The following is a 19,799-nucleotide window of genomic DNA, read 5'->3' as shown; positions in this document are numbered from 1 at the left end:
GAATGTGCTCAGCAATTACGAAAATACGCTGCTTTGGCCTGGTCTATACGTAGTGTTTTACTTGCCAAGCTGTGCTCATAAAAGCTGTAATGAGGTGCATTTGCACCCTTCTTGGTTTTAGTTCGCCAGGCAAGAATCAGCTGTGCTGAAACTTCCTGCCACAACAACCACAGCCGTGCTGGAGCAGCTCATTGCTCTCAGTGCACCACAAGGTAAAGCAGCAGTACTTGTACGTGTAAGTCTTTCCGGCTCCTTTTCTCAGCTACGGGGTCTGCTGTTTTGCTTGGTTTCCTGTCTTTTCCCTGAATTGTTGTTTTATGCAAAGCGTCAGCAAAACGGCCATTTTCTTGTGTGATTTGTGTGAATTTGCGCATCTTGGCAAATCGGAGCCACCTATGGTCACAACTGGGCTAGTTTGCACCAGGTGATGGCCCTGCCCGCTGGCAGCACTCCGTGCCAGGAGGGAAAGGCCCCTCGGTGCGGTGCGGGGCTCCGCAGCAGCTCGCGGGCACGGGGGGGCCCTGGGAGCGCTGCCTGCAGCAGGGCGATGCGCGTGCTGTGCCGGGGCGAGCTCGCCCAGGAGGGACACGGGGTCCCTGAACGGAGGGGTGCCTTCAGGGGTTGTGGGTAATGGCTGTGAGCGAGAGGCGGCTGGGAATCTGTACGCTTGGCCTTTTTCAAGTTGCTCTTTGCCAGCCGTACCCATGCAGTAATCTTGAGTGATTCAGCAATGAGAAGGTAGATTAAACGTTGCGCACTTCAAAGGGACCGAAGGAGCTTGTACATGTGCTGGTTAGAGAGGCTTGTTTCAGCTGAAAAGAAAGCTTGGCTTCCGAATATCTCCAAAGCAACAAAGAGCACCTGAAGGCTGTGGTTCCTCCCAGGGCTGCTGCACTCCCACCCTGCCCGTGTCCCCTTGCCCGCTGCTGTCACCGCAGCCTGGCTGGCTGTGCACTCCAGGCACCGAGCGAGGGGTGGAAAGCTGTTTGCGGGGTACAGAGCAAGCAAGGAGAGGACCTGGTTTATGCGCCCCGGATTGCACTTCTCTTTCATTCCATTTCATTCCATTTTTCTTTAAAATTCCTTAATGAAAATATCAAAAGGCGTTTTTTGATGTGCTGCCCAGGACCTTGCCTGTCAGCACAGGGAGCAGCCCCGGCCACCCACTGCTCCTGGGGCCTTGCCGGGCTCTGAAGGGGCTCTGGAGGGCTCGGAGCTCTGCTTGGAGCATGCTCGTCCAGGGCTGCATGCAGCCACAATGGGCTGGAAGCTCCCAAGAACAGCCACGGTTTGAGTTTTTATTTCCCTACATGCCACTCAGCAGGAAACTTGCACTCCACGAAAACATTTCTAGCACTTCAAAAGTATTAAAAATGGCTTAAATGTTGGAATGATGTGCTCTGATGACAACAACCCCTAATGTGAGTGGAGTTTCCTTGTGAAAAGTGAGCTTGAAGATACTTGTACCTTCATTTTCCATGCAGAATAAATAACACACATGGTCAATTATCTCACAGTGAAACCTCTGCAGTGAGGACTTACTGCTTAACTGATTCCAATGATAGAAATAAAAGTTCATTTTTCTGTTATTAATTTAAAACTATTGCTACTTCTCAGGGAAGAATAAACACAAGTATTTTGTAAAAACAGTGATGACTTACAGTATCCCCATTCTTCCAGCAAGGTGAACATGTACAGCCTGCCTTTGGAGAATGTACCCAATATGGGGGGGATCTTCTGTCAGGGGATGGGGACCTAAACCCACCAGGGGATGGAAAATTGAGACAGAAAAATGCAGCTTTGAAATAACACACACCTTCATAACAATGAGAGTAATTAAACACTGGAGCACTTTAACAAAGGAAATGATAAATTCACCATTGTCTTCAAGTGGAGATTGGATGGGTTCCTAGAAGATAAGCTTTAATTCAAGTGCATTATTGGGCTCTGTAGTGTTAAATTATGGATAGGATGAGTAACTCCCTGCACCAGAGGAGTGAGAGGGTGCAATATTCTGACATGTTAAGCAGTAAATCAGATTAGACTACAGGAGTGGCCCCTCTCAGCCCCAAAGTCCATAAATATTCACTTCCACTATAACTGCTTCCTGCAGTGCTCGCACTCCAGTTTACCAGGTGACCACATAGACGTTGAAGTGTTTGGCAGCAAATCTTGTTGCCACTGGTGTCTGTGTGGATTTGTCATTGCTCTGGTGGGAGCTGGGCCGGGCTGGTAAGACGTCCACAGTCTCCAGCTGGAGCCGGTGAGGTGCACAAACCCGTGAGCCAGGGCAGCGAGGTGCCCAGCGTGTTTGGCGGTGCAGAAAGCCGCCTCGTGCACCGGCTGCAGGCAGCCTGCCCGGTCAGCCCACACCACTGCACAGCCACCCCAGCTCCCTGCCCATCCTGGTGTGCCCAGCCCCGCCGGCTTCAGAGGGGCTTCGCGCGGACCTCCAAGGCGTGCAGACATGCCAGGGGCCTCAGTCTAATCTCACCCTTAGGCTTTGCAAGGGAAAATGGCAGCTCTTGCTCTAAAGCTGCTGTTTATTCATTCACACTTAAGGCTATGTTTCTTGCTGAATCAAAAGCTTTAGCAGTGAATCTTGGGCTTTTAAGTTGGATCCGTTTGATGAGGGCACAGTTGCAGTTTCTCCTTTGCTCTCCCACCCCAGCAGAGGACTTTCTGCTGGTGGCCAGCAAGGGACAGATGAGCAGACAGTGGGCTGTTGGCTGGCGGCAGGTGCTTGGGTGGACCCAGTTTCACTGTAAGGATCCATGCTAAATTACATGAGCGCCCAGACCAGCAAGGAAACGTGGCCCTGTGTTAAGCCTCGGAGTGTGCCCGGGGGCTTAAGGTCTAACGTGAGCTGTATGCGAATCCCAGTGACTTTGAAAAGGATCTCTGACAACTACTTCTATTAGAAGTGAATCCAGAACATTGCCAGAGGCTTGCAGAGATTCCAGGCGGCAGTGAGAGGCTGGGAGGTGGCCGCAACGTGCAGCAGGTTGCAGGTGTGCTGCAGTCAGTGCTTGCCCCCAGCCCTGCAGGGAGCCGCTGTGCTCTGTGCTGCCACACCTTGGCCCTGGCCTCCTCGGCCAGAGGAGCACTATGACTGTGGCTTTCGGAGGATTTCTGTGCTGTTTATTGAAGGTGTTTTGTTTTTGAATTGTAGCTTCAGGCTAAATTTCTCTGTGCTGAAACCAGCAGCACCAGCACCTCCAAGCTGTGGAGGTATTGGATGTCAGGAGAGACATTTTTCTTTTCTGAGAATCAGCATTTGATGTGTTGGCTGTTTTTTTTTGGCACCAGAAGCAGGATTAGTGTTCCTGCAGGACAAACAGCAGAAATGGTGCTTTTTTTTTTTTTGAATTGAGCCAGTATATTGGTGAAGTGGGGAGTGCGAGTGCTCAGTAGGCAGTGCTCAATGAACCAGTCCTCTGCCTGTCTGTACGTAGCTCTGCTCCATATATCCCAGTTTGGCGTGGGAGAAAAGGAGACTGCTGTCACCTCCAGGTGCCCCTGCGGCTGCCCTGTGCCCCCCCTGGTGCTGCAGGAGCACGGGAGCAGGGATGCAGCCTTATGATGGCACGGGGGGTGCAAGGATGCAGCCTTATGATGGCATGGGGGGAACCTCTTGCTCCATTCCAGGGGCTGCCAAGCTTGCTGGCACGCAGGGAGAGCAGGCAGGCGCAGCGGGGCAGGGGCCCAGAGGGGCAGCTCTCGTGGGCTTCCTGGAGCAGCTCCGGTGACCTGGACACCGACAGAGTGCCTGCCATGTGCGAACAGCAACAGAGCGAGTGCCACGTTAATATTAATGAGTCTTGAGTGGGTATCGGTGTGGAATCATCAGACAGTCATGTTTAAAATGAAGAGTACGTCTCTGCAGCAATCTGACATTTTTGCCATATGCATAGGAGATAAGATATTTGTGGTGTTATACGTAGGTCTGCAATGTATGAAAGGACATTTTTATATTCAGATGACTCAAGACGTGATCTTATAAAAGGCCAATATGTAAAACATATGTTGCTTACAAAGTGTGAGCAGAAAAGCAACAGGTTTTTGTTCTGTGTGGGAAAGTAAACATGATAATCTTTCCTTCTCGTATTATTTCAGTAGCAGCATATCAGTACAGACTGTAGTACAAGGCCAGGCTGCAGCAGGGAAATGGAGATCTCTGAAAACTGACTCTTCCAAAACCAGTGGGGGGGGCTATGTGCTTCTTTCTTTCCACGATACCCTTTGCATTTTTGATGAATTAATGTAGAACAGGTGATGAGTTTGTGGTGTTTTTTTTTTTTAATTTGGCCAAATAAAAGTCAGAAGACACATTTCTTTTGAAAACAAATTGGTTCTGCTGCTTTGATCGAATTGACCAGCACTCATTCTCTAGTACTGTAACACTGTACTGTGGGTGTTCCTCCCCATCAAGTAGAACATGAACCTGCTGCTATGGGCTCCATCCTAAAAAGACGAATGAACAAAATGGTTTAATGAACACATAATGCTCATGTTACATCAACTTGACTCCTCATGCGCTTCTAGTAAACCTTGTACACTGCTTAGCAAGCTTTTAACCTATTCATTCACACTGCCAAGGGAGTAATGGAAATATCAGATGTCATAAATGGCATTGAAAAGGGGAAAAAGAAGGAAAAAATGAGCAGGAAACAAGAAACAGGCACATGAGTGTGTGAAGGTGCAGCCCCGTTTTTTTATTCTGCACGTGCAGGCAGCTTTCACAGCAATGCATGACCAGCAGTTCGGATGTTGCTGAGGCCATCTGTGGAGATGGACGAGGTAGGGATGGCTACCACGAATGCTGAAGCTCTGTCTGTAACTTGCTGCCTCAGGAAATCTGCAGTGTTCCACTTGCCTTCTCAGATGGTTAATACCAATTCAGAAACGCAGCAACAGAGACAATGCCAGGGCAACATGAAGTTGAGGTGCTCAGCACGGGGCTGGCTGCTCCCTGGGCTCCCCAGTGCAGTAGTTTCGCCTGTCAGATGCATTGAGCCTGGGCTGTGCGTGCAGCTGGGTAGTTAACTTACCCCTTGAGCCATATATCATGGTTCTGTTACAAAACAGAATATTTTTTAAATGCTTTTGCTTTAATTTTAATGTTCTGAAGTGTTGCTGAACGGTGTTGCTTGCAGAGAAAAGTTCAGGTCCCTCTCCCAGCATACATTCCTTTTATATGTAAGTTTTCTTGGACCACAGTCCAAGAAGCATTTGAGAAGTAGTAATACCTTCTCCATAAACCTGATCCGCAGGTCAGTTTAGATCATACAAGAAACTTTTCATGTTCCCTAGTCTCATGAATATGTTGTGAAAACCGCAAATGTTACAGGCTAGGCGTTTTCAAAGTGATTATTAAAAGCTGATCCAGCTGTCATATCAATACCTTCTATCCTGACCTGAAGCACTTAAAGAGTTATTTATAAATTGAAATGTCATCTGCTTGCTCACAAACCAAGTGGCTCACACAGCTCCTTTGCACACAGGTACTGCCCACTTGGTAGTTTTATCAAGCAAACCAGTGTTCATCTTGGAACTGAAGAGAGATTTTTTTACCCGAATTACAGCGCATTAGCTGGAGAGGGGTAAAAGATGGCAGTGCCTTGATCCCAAAGTGTCTGATACCCAGCAGACTGTACTATTGATGTGCAACTTTCATTCTGTTTCTAAATGGACGTGTTGCACAAAGGACTTTCTCGTTAAATACCCCCAAACAAAACGTGTACATATGATTACCATATCATATCATGACAATAATAGCATTTTCTTTTGCCAATTTACAAGAGGCTGGTTCACCTAGCATCTTGACATACCCAACTTATGTCTCACATAAAAGAAAGACTGTATGAAAATATCATCCTTCAACATAACTGTTTTTATTGTGTAGTGAAAGACTGCATCTAAAACCAGAGGAAGAGGAGTATCAAACAGCGTATTTTACCTAGTACGTACAAACAAAGAAGCTGCTGAGAGTTGAGTAGTAGATTTCTCGCTCAAACAGAAAAGAAGCAGTAACTCAGACTTCCATCTGTGTTTTATCAACTGCTAAGAAACAGGGTAACATAAGGGTGCAGCTTCTCAAAAGACTGGCAAACAGAAAAGAAACAGGAGATACATCTAGTATGTGCTATGGGATGGCTTGGTAAGATGAGAAATCAGCTTGCAGTTTTATCACTTTCTCCATTCTCTATTAGTTTCCTTTTCTTTTCATCCGTTTTCCTCTTGAAGATGCTATCTCTGTAGAACTGAAGTTCTTTGATGCTTTCCCTGATGTCATCAAGTGCTCTGAAAGAGAATTAAGGAGGGTTTCAAAATGCCTGCACACATCTTCAACTACATCTGGATTCTAATGCTTCTAAAAAATTCCAGGCTGTGAGAAATAAAACTCTGATATGCATGGATCACAAATCTGTCAGAAATAAAAACAACCCTCGCTACTCTTGGGTATGTGGAAAGCAGTAAAAGTCCACCAGCACTGACGTGCCAGGGAGTAATGTACAGCTTATCAGTTTGTCACTGAGCGACATACAAGCTCTTGAAAGCCAACAGGTTCTACAGCTTCAACTATTAAAAACAATTCACTATTAATCTGAGACAACAAAGAGACAAGGACTCAGGAGTCCTGTTTGTTGCTCCTGCTTTGGCCAGTCATCTGCTTTCTACATGAGCAAGGGTGACTGACTCGTTTTGACCCAGTACTTTTTGTTACCATGCTCTGCCTGCTTGGACTGTAAGGTCTGTGCAGAAGCAGTAATCTTACTGCACGTCTTCAAATGTGCAGCACACCTACCTGTGATTTCCACCAAGATCTCTACAAGTCATTCCTTCTCTTTTTATACCAGAACCTCCTCTCCTGCCTAACAAGGCCATGTCAGAACAAAGAGGTAAAGATGCAGTTACTTCCTTCCACTGTCATTTAGGGAAGTCAGAGCTAGAAATACCAAGTAATGCCTACAAAAAGTCCAGTGTAGACATTTCAATGCATAGGTGTGTTGCTCTTTTTTCCACATTTAGTCTGAGCAGATGAAAGAGCAAAATGGATGCACTTACTGTGCATACGGACTTACCAAAGCCTACGGATCCCAAGGGATTTGTGTGAGACCCACCATCTCCTCTATACAGAAGAACTTAAAATCTTAGAAAATGTGGCTTTCTAAAAATTGTTAATACTACATAGCATCTTTTCTTCCAAAACCTCAAAGCAAGTTCAACTTTTAAGGACGTCTCAGATGCCGGCAGGAGCATAACTCAAAACGAAATCCTTTCACAGAAAGCAGAACAAGCTCTCTGACATACTACAAGCTCGGGAAATAGCCAGGACCAGAACTCTTATCTCCCCTTGTGCAGTCTTCCAATTTTAGTTTGTCTATGAACAACTTTGCCCAATTCAAGGACAGAAAAAAGCACTGTTCAGCTAGCTTTTTCACGTGATTTCTCACTGTGATGTCTATAAGGTGATAGATGTATCTACATTGCCGAACAAGCATCTTGGCTTGAATAGTAAACAAAGTGAATCAGAACAGATAAGGAAATTCCTGATTCTGTGTATAACTCCTTCCCTTACAGTAACCAGGCTTCTGACTGGAGAATACAAACTATATGACAGGGAGCAGAATCATACAACCTCTGCTGTCTTCTGCATTAGAACAAACATGCCTGGAATCAAAGGAAGCGCGCAGCACCAGATTCTGCTCACGAGGAGCATGTTTCCTGCATGACAAGCTCTACTTTGTTATAACAAGGAAACTCACCTGTGAGAAGCTGCCTTCTTTGGTGCAAATTCATATTCTTCTGGATACCAGCGTCTGTAAGCAGAAAAAAAACCCCACCATTTAAAAAGGAAATTGGGATTCACTAACATGTCCAGTGGCTGCTGTGGGTTTGTTACAATTGGTGAAAGAAGTTCAGTTTCACTGGCTTATGGAGAAGCCGCAACCCTGTGAATCAAAGTGCTGCAAATGGCAGAGTACATCACTCCCTGAGTACTTTATGGTTCATTCTGTCCATCAGCCTGAACAGAAGAGATGAAAGAATGAGACGGCTGCATACAGCCATCTCCCAGCAGCCCTTAACCTTGTTTTAGAAGAGCGCGTGTTAGTGCCACTTAACAGGCTTCCCTAGATTATCTTTCATAGAACTGTTCAATTTGGGGAATATTTACCTGCAAAGTTCTTTGACAGTGCTCACATCAATGATCCTGTAATGAAGATGCCTCATGAACTGAGGCATGTATTTGTCAAGAAATTTCTTATCTGCATGAACAGAGTTACCTACAAAGACACAAAACAAGATGTTTCTTCAAAGACATTGCAAAGCTACTATGAACATCTAAACTACAAACACGCTATGCATGCTTGGAAAAGATCATAGGGTATGAAAAGCTATTCACAGGCAGCTCATATAACTCATTTTCTAGCAAATATGATTGTAAAGGTTTGTCAGATTTTCATTTCAGGATCACACATGGTTTAAATACATAATCCCCGTATTAATTCTTCAGTTACTACAATTTCTGTCACACAGATAAGTATCAAAGAATTATAAAAGCATCAGGTTTTTCACCAAGTGAAAATAGGCATAAGTATTAATTTCATTTAGCCATAATCCTAAAGCCGTACGTGAATGTCCTGAATTTAGTTCCAGGTAACAGGATATTTGGCAGATTCACATTTGGTGCTTCATTTGATACGCACAGTGAAGAAAAGACACTTCAGTTTACTGTTCAGATTTTACGGTCACAGATTGCTGTCAGCAGTTAAGTTGCCCTTCCCAATTGTAACTGTACAATGAAACATTAATGCTAAAAACGACTTAAGTTTCCTGCAGTAACAATGTGCAATATTTGCTTTAGGGAATCAGCAGAATAGATGATGCCTTTTTCTACTAGCTGATTTTGATTCGCATGTTAGATCTCTGCACAGAAAACTAAAGCATCCCTGCCACGTGCATCAACTGGCCTTTCAGCATCCAGCTGGGAACTGCAGGAGGGATGACATTATTATTATTATTAAGAAAGAACACATTTTACCTGCAAGAGGACAGAGACCGGGAGGTGTTTGTTGTCGTACAAAGGACAGAAACTCATACTCTGCCTGCTGCAATGAAATTTTACTCTCCTTCACAGCCTTAGTAAGGCCAGACTGCAAGAAAGAGCCATTCGTCATAAATTATATATATGCTACCATCAAAGATATTTCTAGAAATGCTCAACAGCAAAAGATCAACCAGTAAAGTACTGCTTGCTCCCCAGCATGCCCGGAAGTATTAAGAGTACAAATTCACTTTGTATTTTAAGGTATTCTGGGAAACCCAATCGCCTTTATACCTCCATAAGGAGCCCTTGCTGACTTTCAGGGCACCACTCACGAGACACAAACCATCACAAGTAAAGGCGCTCATAGAACAGTCCTAAGGACACTGATTCTCCTGTGATTTTCCTCTCTGTTGCTATACTTTATAGGGTGTTACTCTCAATTACTGACACATTATGCGAGCCTCGTTTATACACCTGCATGCACATGATCCAGGAGAATATTATATTTCTGTTTAATGAGAGGCATTTGCCTCCCCAGCCCAGAGTAGTATGTATAAACAAACAGAAATAATCAGAATTCTGGCTGAAGTGTTTATCAAGATAACCATAAATCAGAAAAGCTTCATCCTTCTTTTTTTCAACAGTTAAATGTCAGATCTGCTCTAAGTGTTCTCAGTGATTTTTTTCCATCTGGCTATGCTATATATTTCCATGACTGTGCTGCAAAAATCTACTTGACAGATCCAAGTGGTGGTTAAAAAATTCATTATGTGGCTGCATTTTCATCTATATTCTAATTGCTTCTCTTTTCTTAGTCAATTAAAAATAAGTAGCTCCTCAGGAGCAGTGATAACGAATGCTACCATCTTCAATTCACTTGTGAACTGAAGTTGAGTTTGTGTCCTCAGCTGCAGAAGGGGAAAAGCTCCCATCACAGTAAATTAATATTCATTTTCCAAACTCTTACTAATCCTTCCCAGGGAGAGTAAGATGCTAAAGGGGGGGAGGAAGGAGGGGTTGTGAGTGTCTTAAAACTTCAGCACTTAATTGGAAACTACCTTGAATTTAAATTTGTAATCAGGGATTGGAAAATCCATTCACTTTCTTGCTACAGGCAAGGAGGAAGCTTTCCTTGGTGACTAAAAACTAAAATTAATCTATTCTTACAAAAGTTAAGTTTTCAGTGAAAAAAATAAACTAGGCTTACAGTGCTGACGAGCACAGGCAAAATAACAATGTTTACAGTAAATAGGTCTGTTTAATTCTACTAGGACCTTAACTTTCAGCGGTAAGTTTCCATTTTGCCAGCTCTGGACTATTCTACACCAACCTTGTAGTTATTTTTAGTTGAGATTTTACACCACGTCTTCTTCTGTATTGGAATCATTATTTGCGTTATTTTACGCAACACAGAACAGGCTTCAACACGAGGAGCTGTCAGAGGAGTCCATGCAACCCAGCCCACCCCCGCACAGGGACTGGGACTCCTGCGGAGTCCAGCCATGGCAGAGCTCAGCATGCAGAGCAGGGAACTGAACCCAGCTTCTTAACCTCATGCCAAAAGGCACAATGCTGAGTGCCCACTTTTGAACGTGAGAATCAGTGGCGCATATCAGGGTGACGGGTCCTATTCCAAGACCCACCAAGGCTTGTATTACAGTCTGCAGCTTTCCTGTGTGCTGTTGCTGCTCAAGCCTTGTCTTGGATTTGTTAACTGTTGGCCTTCGGTGATGCTTTTGATTCTCAAGTCAGAAAGTAGCTTCCAGCACTATTCAAACTTATTATAAGCCAAGCTACTATGCACAGGCCACCTCGGGACAATCTGACAGTTCCAACACAGGATGGTGATTACAGATACACAGATGTAATTTGCAGCTATGCCATGGATGACTTGTGACACCTTGGGTAAAATGCTGTACATCGGCTCCTTGGTACAAGATAAGGATGATACTTACTGCCTCCCATTCTTTATCTCCTCTGTTTGATTGCAAAATCGTTCAGCACAGTTGTTGTCCCTTTTTAGATGACTGTACTGCAACTAGTAACTCTGAGTCACGCCATTATTATAAAGAAATGGGACTCGTAGCGTGAGTGCTCTAGAAGGGTTACCTTCCCGTGGTGCTCCTTGCACCACTCGGACATGCCATCCAGAAGCTCATCTGGCTGGTTGATGATCAGGTTGGGGCCCTGCAGGGAGGAAAACACAGGTAATCAAATCTTTCTGACGGGACTGTTCAGAAGTTCGGCATCCCGGAGCCGCGGGGAGCGCGGCGCTGCCCGCACAGCGGCCTCGCGGCCTGAGGGGCTGCGCTCGGGCCTGGCGCTGCGGGCAGCGGGCGGGGGGGGGGCCCGGCCCGGTGCTGGGGGCCCGAAGGGCTCCGTGAGGCCGGTCGCGGCGCTGCGCTCACCTCGGCCAGGACGTTGAGGTCGCAGTCGGTGATGAGGCAGGCCATCTCCAGGATCTGGTCCTTCTCCACGTCCAGCCCCGTCATCTGCCACACAGGGGAGCGGCACCGTCACCGCCGCCGGCCGCCGCCGCGCGCCCCCCCGCCCCCCCGCCGCCGCCCCCCCCCCGCGCCCCGCACCTCCAGGTCCACCCAGACCATGCGCTGCCCCATGCCGCCGCCGGCCATGGCCGCCGCCCGCCGCCGGCCCCGCCACAGCCGCCCGGCGCAGCTCCGCAGGCGACCGAGGCCACCGCGGCTGCCGCCGAGCATCGCCGGCCAGGCCGCAAAGTGCCGCCGCCGAACTACGCTTCCCGGCAGGCCCCGCGGCGGCGGCCCCAGGGCGAGCGCGGGCGGCGAGCGCGAGCGCTGCTGGGAGGTGCAGTTCGGAGCGCTACGGCTGCGCGGGGTGCGCCGGGAGCGGCGGGCGGGGCTGCGGGGCTGCGGCCCGGGCCGTGGCGGCAGCGGGCCGGGGGCGGCTGGGGGCTGGCGGCCCCCGGTGCCGGAGGTGGTTTTCCAGTTTAAGACACGCCTCGTCGGGTCTTGCTTTCTACCCCCAGGAGAAGGCACACGTTCAGTGCAGCCGGTTACCGGGAGGCGGCCGCTAGCCGGTCGTACTCCCAGCTCCCCGACCACCGCAGGAGCTTTTCTCAAACAAATTTCCGTCTCAGAGGACAAATGGGTACAAACGTGGGTGAACTGAGTGAATAAAGCTAGTTTGTAAAAACATTCAAACGTGTATGGGTTATCCACAGGGAGACTTTTAATGTTCTTCTCTAAAGCAAGGAATATTCAAAAGGAATCGTTTATGTATCAAAACAGTTCGACACGCGCTTCAGATGCCACAAAGCATCATACCCCTTACGCTCTGTTTCAAAGGGTGTGTGCCTACACCTGATACAGAGCCCGCCTCCTTCAGCTGCACTACAAAAATACACTCTTCGTTATAATACAAGCACCCAACAATAATTCTTAAACTGTGGCACGTTTGTTTTCTTGCATAAAGCCCTGAGGTGTTGAGTTACCACATTTAAAATCAAGATGCCAGTTTTGGAGCATTCTGCGGCTAGTAGTTTTACAAATATTAAATGGTAACTTTGATGGGTTTATTTTGCACAGATTCAGTTAGAAACAGATTTAAAGTTCTTTAAAGCCTACTGAACGCTTGTTAATGCCGTGACGGGCGCCATTTGCCCTCTCTGTAGTTCTCTCTTCTGTTATCATAATCGTGGCTCCAGCTTTCACGATTCCTGTCTTCATAGACAAAGTCATCTCTGCTCCCCCGGTAATGATGGTCAGATCCAGAGTCGTGGCCTCTGTCATCAAAGCCGTAGTCATCCCTTTTGCCCCTGCAATAGTCAGGCCCACGGTCCCCAAAACGCTGTTCTCGGCCAAAATGCCTACTGTCCGAGTAATAGGGGTGGGAGCCCATCCTGGTCTTGCGCAGTGCTGCGACATCTGGGCGCCACTGCATCTGGGAGGCTGACGAGTGATTAAACGAGTGCCCGTGCTGGTACCCGGAGGCAGCAAAGCCGGGGTGATCATACTTCCCACCGTACTGAGACTGCTGCCGCATCGCAGCATGCATCTGGAAAACAGAAGAGAAAAAGGCTTGGTGGATTCGATGCACTTTCCTTCTGTCAGAGCGCTCTAACTAGTCTATGGCATGGGGTCCTGATAAATTTTAATCTCCTGCGTTGGCCTCTAAGTTCCACATGAATCATGCTGCAAGTACAAGGGAAAATGAAAATGAACCAACAATATGAGACTGACTGCAGACTTACGGAACGGCTGCTACTGAGTGCTTTATCTACAGCTGGACTTGTAAAGCTCCAAGACCGCCCAGACATCACACAGCTTGGTAGCAGGAACTGTCAAGCTTTTGGAATGGTTATTTCAACACTCCAAAAATACATTCTTGTGACTTAATACAATCATTACAGGAAACATCTAAGTACTCAAAATTAGAGCCAACTCTTTCACGTTATCCGTCATCTGTGAGTGACTGCAGGTTTAGACACTATTAACAGCCCAGCTTACCACTCCTTGTCTCTGAAGGTTATCAGGAGACGGCAGAGACCTCTGCACAGATGAGAATCCTGCTGCTACCATATTATCTGGACTCTTATCGTATCTGCAGAAAAAGGGATTAGGAATTTTAGTCTTAAATGTTTCTAACATAGACTACTGCCAGTCTAAGAGGCACCTGCAGCCCAGTCACACTGCTACAATTAGAAAAAAATAACTGGGCAAGCATTACCCTGAACTTACTACTGCTGTGAGAAAGTAGTGCGGACACGCTTGCATTGTGTATTTGGCAGAACTCTCTCCACTTCACATCACCGAATCTTTTCCATACTCATAGGAAAACAGTTTTAAACAGGAATGTGACTTGGACCAGAAGCTCTGGCAATCAGATCTTTTGGAAAATCACTTTCAAGATGATGCTCTTCTTTTTGCATTAGGTTTTCAGGCACCGAGAATGCAGGGTACTGAAGGTAATAATAATGCAAGTACTTATTCCATAGCGAAGAAAGAGTAAATTGTGCTTGGAATGAGAACTGGGAAAGCTGAGTGTGTCAGTACTGTTTTTTAACTTGAACTACACACGTGTACCTACAGTGTGGACTCTTACCTGCTGGAAGCTGGATGTACTGTGCCAGATGGGCTCGTATTGGCAGTTCCATGTGGTAAAGAAGATGAATTACCATCTTGAGATGCATGACTGCTCCCTGAAGAGAAACAAACATTTCATGAGACCGCCAAACATCACTTAGATTAACTCGGATATGAAATGAACTTGTAAGATGCTAACAATTTCCCCATGCTTAATTAGCTCTCAAGTTTCACCGGTGATCTGCAAAAGCACACAATCTGGTTTCCAAAACAAGATACTGTATCTGTCTTAATGCCCAGTTGGGAAAGACACAATCAGGCTTGCAATATTCTGGCCGACATGCCTCACTTAACTGAAGTCAGATGCAACTTTCACTGCTGGTATAATTTAGAGGGGCTTTCAAGGGTATGGAACAAATAATCGAACAAAACAAAAGAGAAGACTCAGCCTGGGGTTTATATGTCCCCTTAAGCGGCAGGTAGGTCCCTGGTCAAAACCAAGGACAAAAGCACATGCCTGTATGACAACACTGTTCTACAAAGTCATCAGCTAGTAGGTGAGCGGCAGTTTGGTGAGAAGCATGTGCAACAACCATCACTAACCAACTCAGCGCACCTCTGTCAGGTTTGGGGAGGAGGAGGAGGAAGGTGGCAGCTCTGCTTCCCATTTGGTAACTGTGTTAATGTTTCTTTTTCTGGGTACCTGATCTGAACTGAATTTTGATAGGCCTCCCATACAGCTTGATCCCGTTCAGCAGGCTCATTCCGTAGGGGACGGATTCTTCGTGCTTGAAGTTCACAAACGCGAACTGTTTCTGCTTGCCATCCCTGTCCTTGGGGATTTTAACCTTAATTACCGGACCTGCCTGCGGATCAAGAAACGAGAGATGTTAAACGGGAGCGGAGCAGCTCTCCAGAGTTTAAAAAAAAAAAAAAAGTTTTCAAGTTTTAAACCCGCCCCACAAGGGAGGAGGCCGCGCGGGGGCGCACCGCGGCCGGGCCGCTCCTGCACAAGTTTGTCCGCCCGCGGCCGCCGTACGCCGCCCCGGCCCCGCCCCGCCATGGCGCCGCCAACCGCCCGCCCCGCCCCGCCCCGCCGGGCCGAGCATAAAGCGGGCGGGCCGCGGCCGCGGGCCCCGGCGGCACCTGGTGGAACAGCTCGAAGATCAGCTCCTCGGTCACGCGGGGGTCCAGGTTCCCCACGAACAGCGTCCGGTCCGCCTCGGCCGCCGCCGCTCCCATCGCGCGGCCGGGCCGCCCGCGCTCGCCGGGGCCGCCGCTCGCTGCTGCGCAGGCGCCGACGGCGCGGGGCCACGTCACGGGCGGGGGCGGGGCCGCGAGCGGAGCTGGCGGGGGGGGGCGGGGAGCCCCGCCCTGCGCGGGGCGGTGCCAGCGGCCGCACGGCTGCGTGACGGGGGGGTTGGGCGGCCGCGGGGGTGGGTGGCCGAAAGCCTGCGTGAGGGAACTTGCGCGACTGACAGTCCGTAGGTACAGGTCGTGGGCCGTACGAGGGCTGCGGTGGGAAGCTCGGAGCCCCCAACGGCTCCCTCCTGCGCTCCCCGTCCCGGGGCTTCGCCGTGAGGCGGCCCTCGTTATCCCCATGTTCTCAGCGCCTCCCTCTCTTGCAGGTCCTGCTCCGGAGCCCAGCCACGACCAGCGGGGTGAGGTAACTTCGTTGTGACTGCCATGAGCTGTGCTGAAGCCCGGCCTGCGGGATAAGCGCGGTTGTTCTGTGTAATAGTAATAAAAAGGAAGCAAGCGCAGTGTAGGCTGGAGTGTTGAGCGTTCCGCTGCTTCGTTCCCTTTTATCGCCGCAATACTCTGTGTGATGGCCTCCGCCATCCCAAATACTGCCTCCTGTAATGGCGCAGACGCAGGCAGCTTTGCATTCCTCCTCTAAACAGCTGTATTACGCTTTAATGTGAAGATGGCACTTCTGCTTTTATGTTTGAGCAGAGTTCTGGACACCCATCTCTCAGCTAAGGTACTTCTCCAGTGTTTTGCGAAATAGCTCCCCGTTCCCATGTTGTTTGATTACGTGGTAAGTACAGTTCTCAACAACTGTAATTCCCTGGATATTTTGGAACACGCTGGATGTAAAACAAGGATATTTTCCATCTGGAAAATTTTTGAAAGGGGAAGTTCAACCCTCATTTTTCATTAGATTTCAATGCATTATGGCATATCCTATTTTCTTGTTAATTAGGCCCTGTTCATTTTCTCCAGTTCATTACTTACTACCGCACCTAGAATTTATATTCATTTGGTTTAATCGTGTTCGCCTGGTTAAATTCTAAACAGTTACTCATTCAGAAAGGAAATTATTACCCTACTCTGCCAGGACTTCCACTTTGGCTTAATTTCCCTGGAGCCTCATTTACTGTCTTCTGTGTTTTTTTCCTTACTGGGTCCCCATAGGTTTGGTTGGAAGTGTTTGACAGCTTTACCATCATCAGCTTTCTTCACTTGGGCTGGGCATCTTCAAACGGATGTCGCAGTCCTGCACGGTGTGCCGTACGCAGCTGGCTAAATTCAGAGGGACCCACAGAACATAGTGATGGGCTCAGGCTGGCCTGTTGCAGTCTTGCATGGCCAAGACCCAAAAAAATGCACAAAAAGGGAATGAGAAAACAATTTCAGACTTTTACAGGCATATTAAAATCCTGTTGTGGTGTTTGCCTTTTTTGTTGTTATATTCCCATTTTGCTCTTCAATAAAACCCACAAAGGTATTTGCTTTCAGGGGCAAAAAGTGTTTGTAAGTTTCCTATTTTCACTCCTAGTATATAGGAGCTTATGTTCTTGAGTATTACAGAAACTTGCCAATTCTGCTTATAGTTTTCACCTTTAGATTAGGCTCTTTGTAGTCTTCCTGTTCCACTAATAATCATTTTTAACAATTACTTTTACATTGCGAAGGAAAGAGCCCAAGAAATCAGTGTCAGTCTTGCAGGTGACACGCACAAGTCACAGATACCAGAGACACCAGTTCTCCCCAGCATCATTTGCATCCTTGCCTGATACAGCTACTTGAGAAAGTGGTGTTCACGTCAGACCAGTGGAGGCAAGAAGAGCAATTAGTTCTCAGATTGCTGCTGTTGCATGTGCACGATCTTATCGCCTGGTCCCAGCTCACAGGCTGGGAAAGGGCATGGATGCTGAGTGCCAGTCCGGGAGCTGTGACTTTCTGCCTCGTAGGTCTGAAAGCTGGGGCTAACGCTGCCTACAGTAAAGAAAATATTCTCCTCTACTGAAGCTCTGAAATGTAACAGAAGAAATGCTGAGACAGTAACTCTGATGGAATGCACCTTGGTTAATGCTCCGTACTGGCCTGTTTTACAGGTTGCTGCTCTCTGGCTACAGATCTCCCTGAGCTCCCCTCTGGTTAGGCACGGCCTGAGCTATGTCGGACAGTCCATGAGCCCACAGCCAGACTGTAGTCTGTGTGTCTGTCCTGTGTCTGTAGTGCAGTCTCTGTCCTCAGCACTGATTGCAGATGTCAGCTGCGCCTTCTCTCTTGCCTGATTGCACTCATGCTCCTCGGGTTATTCAGCTGCCTCGCTGACTTCCCCGTGCAGATGACAATCTCTTTCAGTGCTGTGGTAATGGGGCTGTTCAACTGAAAGTGGATGCTTGAAAATTCTCCACGCCCTGCTATCCTACCAGAAAACAGGTACCCGTAATTACATCAAATGATAGAGAGATCAGTCAGACAAAGCCATTGCAGATGACAGTTCTTTCACTGGAGAGCCTGAAAGAATGGGTCACACCAGCTAATACAATAACCGCACACCTTATCCCTATATGCAATTTTCATTAGGGCCATTGAATGTCCGTGACCGACACCTGTACAAAGAGGGAGAGAAGCAGATAGATAAAAATAACAGCTACAGTTACTACTGAATAAACTGAACTTCTGCAGGCTTTTGTGGTTCAGTTCTTTGGCTTCATATTCAGACATGGAGTGAGTTAGGGGGAAGTCACCCTGGCAAACGGAGGAAGCAGAGCTCAACCTGGAATGGGGAGGAAGAAGTGAAGACCGTGGAGTAGCAGAAGACTGAGAGAGGGGTTCCTCCCCTTCGTATTTTCTCTCAGATAATTTTGTGTTATATTAATAAATTTTGCAAGTCAAATACTGAAGTTTTGCCTGTTTTTTTCTGTTTTTGCTGCTGCTCTGTGCTGTGATTTCATGCCCTTGATGATCTTTTAGAAATACGTTAACAAATGATCTGCCCACCTCTTCATTCCGAGGTGAAATGACACACGCTCCCTTCAGCCACTCTCCTTCCTCCTGTCCTTACAAGCAGGATGCTACGCCAGCCTTTCCCTTGCCTGCACTGGTCCCACCGCGGCTGCTCGAGCCAGTGCCACAGCACTTTTTGCCAGAGAGTGCACAAGGCAGGCAGGATACCCCAGCCTTCTAGCTGAGAAAGACTTTCAATTACTCCTGGCAGGTTGCAACAGAAGGGTAATTGTAGCTACAAACTTCTCCATGAAGGGAATCATTGTGCTTTTTAAACAGACCATAAAAATCTCCAGCAATGCTGATGTTCGAACAGTTAAACAGCGATTAAAGACACCCGCACTACAAGACCTGGGCATGTTATTTCCAGAGAACATGTCAGCAGCTGCTGAATTCCTGCATTTACTGTGCCTCTGTGACAGTCGCAAAGGTCTTTATAAAAACAATTATGTTATATTCAGCGTTAAGTAGCGAGTGTCAGAGGTTCTGTGCTCTCCAGCACAGCAGAAAGTCTGCGCTGGTGCAAATGTTATAACAGCCCTAAAAACGTCACTGGGGCTTTTTATTAAGTTCTTACCAAGAAAGTGAAAGGAAAACCAGCAGAGAGGTGGACAAACCCTTCTACTTCTTCTCTGGTCTTGTGTCATGGGGAGCTTTTACGATACTTGCTATCCATGACTCATTTCAACCTTCGACTTCTTCATGTGCTAGTCCCAGCCTGAGCGTAGCACTCTGTATTGTAGGTGGCAGAGGGAACGATCCACGCTCAGCACCGGGTTGCCGTCCTTCCCCCCCATTTAACTGTGCTCACTTGCTCCAGCTGCACGCAGGGACAGCTGCTCCGAGCGTCCTGTTCCTGGCAGCTCCGGGTGGCTCTGCTGCACTTGACTCCCTCCTTCAGGACCGATATCCCTCCTTGTGCCTTCTGTTGCTTTCCTTTTTTTTCCCCATCATTTTACTTCTCCCATAACACTTGTGACTGCAATCCCACCAGCAGCCCCTGAGCCACACAATCCCTTTAAAGATGACTGTAATTACTGGCAATCCCTGGGATTACATTACATGTCCACGGGTTTACAGCAATTGACAGCAATAACGCAGTACGGTGCGAATCAGTATAGCTTGTGTTCACAGCCCAACAGCTTTGTAAACAGTATTAGAGCGCCCAACACGTTTACTTCTTAATAGCAAACTCAAATTGGGGTGTTCGGTCACAGCGTGGCGAGGGAGTTTTAAGGCCGTGCGATTCCCCAGCAGAGGACTGCCGTGCTCCCCGGTGCGGGAAGGAGGAGCAATCGGTTCACGTCCTGAACAGTGCCTGAACAAATTCCGGTGAGAATTGCTCTGTCCTGTCCCATTGCCTTCGCTGCCCTTGTTTCCTGCAGGATTTCCCCCCGAGCCCCGCGGGGCCGGGTCCTGCAGCCGGGAGCTCCGCGCTGTGCGGG

General features: G+C 47.8%; 2 protein-coding genes and 1 long non-coding RNA gene across 4 annotated transcripts; 1 reads left to right on the top strand and 2 right to left on the bottom strand.

Annotated features, from left to right (window-relative positions):
• Positions 1–5,875: 5,875 nt before the first annotated feature.
• On the bottom strand, positions 5,876–11,791 carry REXO2 (RNA exonuclease 2). Of its 2 annotated transcripts, none has more exons than XM_040534142.1 (7): positions 11,638–11,791; positions 11,461–11,544; positions 11,162–11,239; positions 9,047–9,158; positions 8,180–8,288; positions 7,797–7,823; positions 5,876–6,091 (listed from the first exon to the last, which is right to left on the bottom strand). In XM_040534142.1, exons 1-7 carry the CDS (start codon positions 11,767–11,769, stop codon positions 6,064–6,066), a joined length of 570 nt encoding a protein of 189 aa, XP_040390076.1. In that variant the 5' UTR covers positions 11,770–11,791; the 3' UTR covers positions 5,876–6,063. The 2 variants fall into 2 exon arrangements, with proteins under 2 accessions (XP_040390076.1, XP_040390075.1); XM_040534141.1 differs by having other exon boundaries at positions 5,876–6,303; positions 7,770–7,823; positions 11,638–11,790.
• Positions 11,792–12,237: 446 nt separating this feature from the next.
• Positions 12,238–16,538, bottom strand: RBM7 (RNA binding motif protein 7). Its single transcript, XM_040534134.1, has 6 exons — positions 15,742–16,538; positions 15,259–15,435; positions 14,816–14,978; positions 14,132–14,228; positions 13,537–13,630; positions 12,238–13,084 (listed from the first exon to the last, which is right to left on the bottom strand). Exons 1-6 carry the CDS (start codon positions 15,952–15,954, stop codon positions 12,665–12,667), a joined length of 1,164 nt encoding a protein of 387 aa, XP_040390068.1. The 5' UTR covers positions 15,955–16,538; the 3' UTR covers positions 12,238–12,664.
• On the top strand, positions 16,020–18,241 carry LOC121058515. The gene is made up of 2 exons (XR_005814219.1): positions 16,020–16,153; positions 16,531–18,241. It is a non-coding gene; the product is annotated as an uncharacterized LOC121058515 (long non-coding RNA).
• The last annotated feature ends 1,558 nt before the right edge of the window (positions 18,242–19,799 follow it).

Source organism: Cygnus olor, chromosome 22 (assembly GCF_009769625.2).
Source record: "Cygnus olor isolate bCygOlo1 chromosome 22, bCygOlo1.pri.v2, whole genome shotgun sequence".
NCBI classification, from domain to species: Eukaryota; Metazoa; Chordata; class Aves; order Anseriformes; family Anatidae; genus Cygnus; species Cygnus olor.
Note: the sequence above shows the minus strand (reverse complement) of the source record. Positions and strands in the feature narration are given on the sequence as shown.